This window comes from Oryzias latipes, chromosome 11 (genome assembly GCF_002234675.1).
Source record: "Oryzias latipes chromosome 11, ASM223467v1".
Classification (NCBI taxonomy): Eukaryota; Metazoa; Chordata; class Actinopteri; order Beloniformes; family Adrianichthyidae; genus Oryzias; species Oryzias latipes.
Window position 1 is genome coordinate 9,668,863 of NC_019869.2, and position 6,700 is coordinate 9,675,562.

The 6,700-nt window shown below is 46.3% G+C and overlaps 1 protein-coding gene across 1 annotated transcript; it reads left to right on the forward strand.

Moving 5' to 3' along the window:
- Positions 1 to 5,396: 5,396 nt before the first annotated feature.
- On the forward strand, positions 5,397 to 6,248 carry LOC101172745 (lactose-binding lectin l-2). Its single transcript, XM_004073816.4, has one exon. It carries the CDS (start codon positions 5,488 to 5,490, stop codon positions 5,971 to 5,973), a length of 486 nt encoding a protein of 161 aa, XP_004073864.1. The 5' UTR covers positions 5,397 to 5,487; the 3' UTR covers positions 5,974 to 6,248.
- Positions 6,249 to 6,700: the final 452 nt, after the last annotated feature.

Genomic DNA, 6,700 nt, shown 5'->3' on the forward strand with positions numbered 1-6,700 from the left:
GACATTTCAAGCTTTTCTATAAAACAATACGTCATTATATAGGAAACCCAATGCTAAGATTCACACTATCAGAAGTCAGAATTCCGTCTCTCCCTCTGGTCACCGGCAGGAGCTGTCCCCAGAGTGCTAGCCATACTACAACTCCCAGCCACCCCAACCGCACACGTCCTGGATGCCGCACACCTGACTTTCATTCATTCATCAACCACAGCATGCTTAAGCTCTGCACTGACCTGAGCTCAGTGCGAAGTATTGTTTGTGCCACCCTGCCTTCCTTACCGAGCGTTATATCTGGACCTAATCTTCTGTCTCCTGACCCTGACTCTGTTTGTGTTTGCCTGCTGCCTGCCAGACTCTCGCCTGAATTTTGACCATCCTGTCTCTCCTTGCATGAACTTCTGTCTGTTATTGACTCCTGCCTGCCTGACCCTGATTTAGCTTTGTGGACTTTTAGCTGAGCTAATAAACCTGCTGAAATTGGATCCAGCCGTCTGCCTGTTTTTGTGACACACAAACTGTTGGACTTCTTGGTCTATTTCAAGACTGGTTGGGTGTGTAGTCGACAATGCCGCAGACCCCTTGTACCCAATGTACGTGGGTTGGTCTCCGTTCGGGGCGGCACAATGAAGTTGGAGCGCACTGGGACCTAATAAAACAAGAGCTTTCAATGTGTTCTCATAACTTATCATGTGCATGTGAGATATGGTGGTGCAGTGGTTAGCGCTCGTCTCACAGCAATAACAAATATATTAATACCTGAAACAGAATATCAATGGGGTCCTTTCTGTGTGGAGTTTGCATGTTCTCCCCGTGCATGAGTGGGTTTTCTTCTGGGACTCCAGCTTTTTTCCTACTGTCCAAAAATATGTTTCATAGGTTCATTGGTTACTCTAAATTGTCTATGTGTGCACGGGTGTGTGATTGTGGCCCTGTGACAGACTGGCGACCTGTCCAGGATGTCCCCTGCTTTTGCCCATAAGTAGCCCCATGACCCTGAAAGGTAAAAACGGATTAGAAGATGAATGAACTTGAGGCATATCTATCTTCCATGACATTAACAATATAACTAAACATAAGTGTAAAACATTATTGCCCTCATTAAAAAGATAAACAGCCCAACATCAAATTGGTGTAAAACCAAAAAGTGTCTCATTGGTCCATGAGACATTTTCTGTGTTCCACTGACTTTGGATGCCATAAAAACACGTGAATGCTCCTAAAATATGAGTTTTTACAGGAACCTAATGAGGAAACAAAACTTGTTTCGTACTTAAACGGTTATTGACATTTAGACGTTTTTACAATCTGGCTGAGAGATCAGAGTATTTATCTAGTCTAAAATCAACAAAAAAATAATTTTAGAACAACTAAGTATACATATTTTTGGGATAAAAATTCAAATTTCAGTATGTTTTTACTCACTTAAATTGGATGTTTCATTTAAGAAAAAGAAAATAAAAGAATTCTGTACATATGTTGCTGTTTTTTGTATATTATATGTAACAAAAATATTTCTGTGAGTACTCATGGGTTTTGGAAGAAAAAGATTTGATTTGTCTATAGTAAAATTAAAGCTATGGATAGCTCAATTTTTTCAAATTTAAATAAAAACCACACATGAACATTGATGTGCCTAAGTCTGTTTTTTCCACACCTTCTTTTTTTCTTAACTAAAACATTTATATACAACCAATATAAAATTTAAACGTTTATTGAAAAATGTATACATTTACTCCCAAAGACAGGGTTTTTTTTGGTCATCAAGTATTCTTGAAAATAGTTTAAAAAAGGTAGATGTTTTTGATGTCCTGCAGAGATTTTTCCAAATGGGTTTGTTATTCCAATATGTTTAGGATCACAAAAAGGAGAAATACCACCAGCAACACAAAGAAACTGCATATGGGAATGAAAACCTTTGCATACTGTTTTGAACTAAAACCAGGCCTGACATTTTAGTAGTAGGATGCATTGTGATGCTTTTTTATTAGTCAATATTGGATCATATAATAAATCTTGTTTTTTTATGTAGTAAGGTTTTTTGGGCCTTTCAGCAGTAACATATTTTCCCATTTTTATTATTTTCCCCTGCCTTTTTTCACACTAAATGCTTTATTACAACACCTATGAGAATAATTTGAAATGGACAACGGACTGCTTAAAAGTACTCTGATCAGACCAGACATTGTTTTTGTAAAGTAGTAATGTGCAATATTTTTTACAGAACTGTGTTAATATTTAATAAGGGGAATTCAAAAGTGAAATAGTTGAGTGTGTCATGTGCGGGGGAAGGCTCGAGAGCCGGTTGGACCCAGTAGCAGAGGCGGAGGCAGACGGTTCAGGGACAAGGGGGTTTAATGCAAAACAAACAAAAGGCGCTGCAGAGCAGGATTACAAAACAAAAACAAAAACTTACTTGGCGTGGCGTGGCATGAAACATGGAGACAAGACAAGAAGAGGTGAACAACATGAGCAGAAGGTAATGGACCAGCACAGGAGGAAGGCAGAGACAAGACTTATATACAGACAGGGCAGACAAGACTCAGGTGAACACGATTAGGGCAGATGGGGACCAAAGGAAGTAAAACTCAAGAAACATGACAAGACAGGAAACCTTTCAAAAGAAAACATGAAACAGAACCAAACAAGACAGAACAAGAACTAAAGCGAAAAACAAGACACAAACTGAAACCATGACAGTACCCCCCGTCAAGGAACCGCTCTGAGGTTCCAATAGTCAACTGAGGGGGGGGCCCCGGAGGACAACCTCGACGGGCATAAGAGTCCAAAGAGACGGCCGGGGGTCCGCGCCGTCCGGCGAGGCAGGTCCGGAGGACGGCCGGGGGGCCGAGCGGTCCGGCGAGGCAGGTCCGGAGGACGGCCGGGGGGCCGAGCGGTCCGGCGAGGCAGGTCCGGAGGACGGCCGGGGGGCCGAGCGGTCCGGCGAGGCAGGTCCGGAGGACGGCCGGGGGGCCGAGCGGTCCGGCGAGGCAGGTCCGGAGGACGGCCGGGGGGCCGAGCGGTCCGGCGAGGCGGGTCGGGCCAGCAGTCAGGCTCTGGCGGGTCGGGCCAGCAGTCAGGCTCTGGCGGGTCGGGCCAGCAGTCAGGCTCAGGCGGGTCGGGCCAGCAGTCAGGCTCAGGCGGGTCGGGCCAGCAGTCAGGCTCAGGCGGGTCGGGCCAGCAGTCAGGCTCAGGCGGGTCGGGCCAGCAGTCAGGCTCAGGCGGGTCGGGCCAGCAGTCAGGCTCAGGCGGGTCGGGCCAGCAGTCAGGCTCAGGCGGGTCGGGCCAGCAGTCAGGCTCAGGCGGGTCGGGCGTGGAGCCGAGCTCAGGCGGGTCAGGCGTGGAGCCGAGCTCAGGCGGGTCAGGCGTGGAGCCGAGCTCAGGCGGGTCAGGCGTGGAGCCGAGCTCAGGCGGGTCAGGCGTGGAGCCGAGCTCAGGCGGGTCAGGCGTGGAGCCGAGCTCAGGCGGGTCAGGCGTGCCAGTGGAAGCGGGGACCGGTCGGGGTTCAGGCGGCACCCCCCTGGGAGCTGGAACGGGTTGGGGCGCAGGCGGCACCCCCCTGGGAGCCGGAACGAATCGGGGCGCAGGCGGCACACCCTGGGAGCTGGGACGGGTCGGGGTGCAGGCGGCACCCCCCTGGGAGCTGGGACGGGTCGGGGTGCGTCCGGGACCACCACTGGACGTGGCTGTGGTGCGTCCGGGACCACCACTGGACGTGGCTGTGGTGCGTCCGGGACCACCACTGGACGTGGCTGTGGTGCGTCCGGGACCACCACTGGACGTGGCTGTGGTGCGTCCGGGACCACCACTGGACGTGGCTGTGGTGCGTCCGGGACCACCACTGGACGTGGCTGTGGTGCGTCCGGGACCACCACTGGACGTGGCTGTGGTGCGTCCGGGACCACCACTGGACGTGGCTGTGGGGGACGGCGGGGACGACGGCGACGTCGACCCTCCCCTCATGGCGAGAAGGCTCCCAGTGTAGTCCGGGCGACCCCCACTCCAGGGAGATGAGGAAAACTGGGCCTGATCAAAGGTCCAAAAGGTTCTAGTCCTTTCCGCTTCCTGGCAGTAGGCCTCAAGAAAAAGCATGTCCCGCTCCGCTGGGTCCAGAAAAATGGGCTGGTCCATTCTGTCATGTGCGGGGGAAGGCTCGAGAGCCGGTTGGACCCAGTAGCAGAGGCGGAGGCAGACGGTTCAGGGACAAGGGGGTTTAATGCAAAACAACAAACAAAAGGCGCTGCAGAGCAGGATTACAAAACAAAAACTTACTTGGCGTGGCATGAAACATGGAGACAAGACAAGAAGACGTGAACAACATGAGCAGAAGGTAATGGACCAGCACAGGAGGAAGGCAGAGACAAGACTTATATACAGACAAGGCAGACAAGACACAGGTGAACACGATTAGGGCAGATGGGGACCAAAGGAAGTAAAACTCAAGAAACATGACAAGACAGGAAACCTTTCAAAATAAAACATGAAACAGAACCAAACAAGACAGAACAAGAACTAAAGCGAAAAACAAGACACAACAAACTGAAACCATGACACAGTGTTTTGTTTAAAAATCGTATTTACTACAGCTGCAAAATTGTTGGACACAGAAAGTGCCACTTTGATCATCTTTTGATCTATTTTAAAAGCATCTCCAGTGGTTTTTTAATTATGATTATAATTATGTTCGATTCTCACCTTGGTTATATTTCAAACTGTCCTTCGGTAGGACACTGAACACCACATTGCCTCTGGTGGTTATAGCTGATGTCAGTGTTCGGTAGCTGAGTCCCCATCAGTGTGTGAATGGGACTGTGACTGTAAAACCGCTTTGGGCATTTGAGGAAGTTAGAAAAGCGCTATACAAGTATATGCAATTTACCAGCCGAAAAACGAATACCAACCTTGGACAATGGACAGAATATGGACCTTTTAATTCCACAGCTAGTTATAATAATAAAGTTAATTAGTCAATTATTGGAGATGGTTAAAGTGATTGATCTTAAATCATATCACGTCACGTGGTTTCTCAAAATGTGATTGATATTCATGATTTTTTAATAAAAAATAATTGCACATAATTTATGTTTTTGATACTTGATCTGCAAATGCTATGATGATTTCTGAAATAGTCTGATGTCTATTTATATTTATGATTCATATAGGTAGAAAAACTTGTCTGCATTTAACAATTTCACAAAATACATGAGTGTTTCATGTCATAAAAATGTTCACATTAGATGCCAGAACAACAACAACGCCTTTTTCTTAATTTACAGTAAGATGAGATGATACCTGCTTATCAAAGCTGATTCATCATCAGATACTGTGCTGTTATTCATTTAATAAACTTTTTTGGTGGGTGTACAGGGGTGGAGTCTAGGAACTGTATTTAAGCAACCATTTTCTGAAAGATGCCAAGAAGCCTCCAGCTAAGCTAGAAAACTCCAGAAAGACAAATTCAATCTTCAACATAACAGGACAAGCTTCACCATGTTGGTCCTCATCTTGCTTGGTCTTGCTCTGATGGCTGTGGATCCTTCAGATGAACAGGAGCTGAAGCTGCTTCGTGGCAATTGTCCCATGTTCTGGTACAGCTATGGGGGCCGTTGCTACAAATACGTTGCTACATCAATGACCTGGGGAGATGCAGAACTCCACTGTGTGTCACAAAACGCCAACCTGGTGTCAGTCCACAGTCTTAAAGAAGACAACCTTGTCAAGATGCTGATCAGAAACTTCGACCCTGCTGAGGCTCCGACCTGGATTGGACTCAGTGATGCTCAGAAGGAAGGAGGGTGGCTGTGGTCTGATGGGACCAAAATTGACTTTCAGGCTTGGGCCGCAAAACAGCCAGACAACTGGAAAGGCTATGAACACTGTGCATCCACCAACAATTGGGGAAAAAAGGAATGGAATGACGTTAGATGTTCAGCTGTCTATCCTTTTGTTTGTAAGTCTCGTCAAAATTGTTCCTAATACAAAGAGGGTCTCTTTTTGTTTCTTGTTCAAAACTAAACTGATCATTTTTTTTGTCTTCAGTCTGTGTGGAAAAAGACAAATTGTGTAAAATAATGCACAAGTTTTTGTTCATGAATCATCTGTTCAAATGTCCAAGAAAAAACCTCTGAATGGTCATAGATTTTCTCTTTACTGAACTAAATGTTTTGTAACTGTAAATGTTTGCATAAACAGACATTTTTAAGACATCAAAAAATGTTTTTGGGACAATAAATTTCACAAATAACACACAATACGTTTTGTTCTTGGAAAACAACACCAGTAATCTTTCAAAATCATTGGTGATATCTTGCTGCTCATTACAGAAAAACCAGGAGTCTTTCTCGACGTATGGATTTATGTAGACAGCCGTTTCCACGTACCTAGTCGCTCTGCATAATTTGCAGTCACTGACCCTCAAATGGGGCTGTCACTAACATTATTATCTACGTACAAATTGGGTGTTCATTGATCGCACGCTGACAGTTCGACCAGTTGAACCTTTTCACGCTATATCCAGCGAAGCTGCACTGTGCCCAATCGGGGACTCAGATTTGGTAATGATGTGTGGGTGCCGTCCTTTCATCTAGTTTATTGGTAATGTCAGCAGTTGTCCTGGTAGTGTTCCTGTTGTGTGAGTATGTGCATGGATGTGTGTGTGTGTGTGTGGTGTTTTATGACACATTTAATGTGACATTAAATACTG

Excerpts from the sequence above, each read along its gene's own strand:
- LOC101172745 (XM_004073816.4), top strand. The coding sequence starts at position 5,488 with ATGTTGGTCCTCATCTTGCTTGGTCTTGCTCTGATGGCTGTGGATCCT.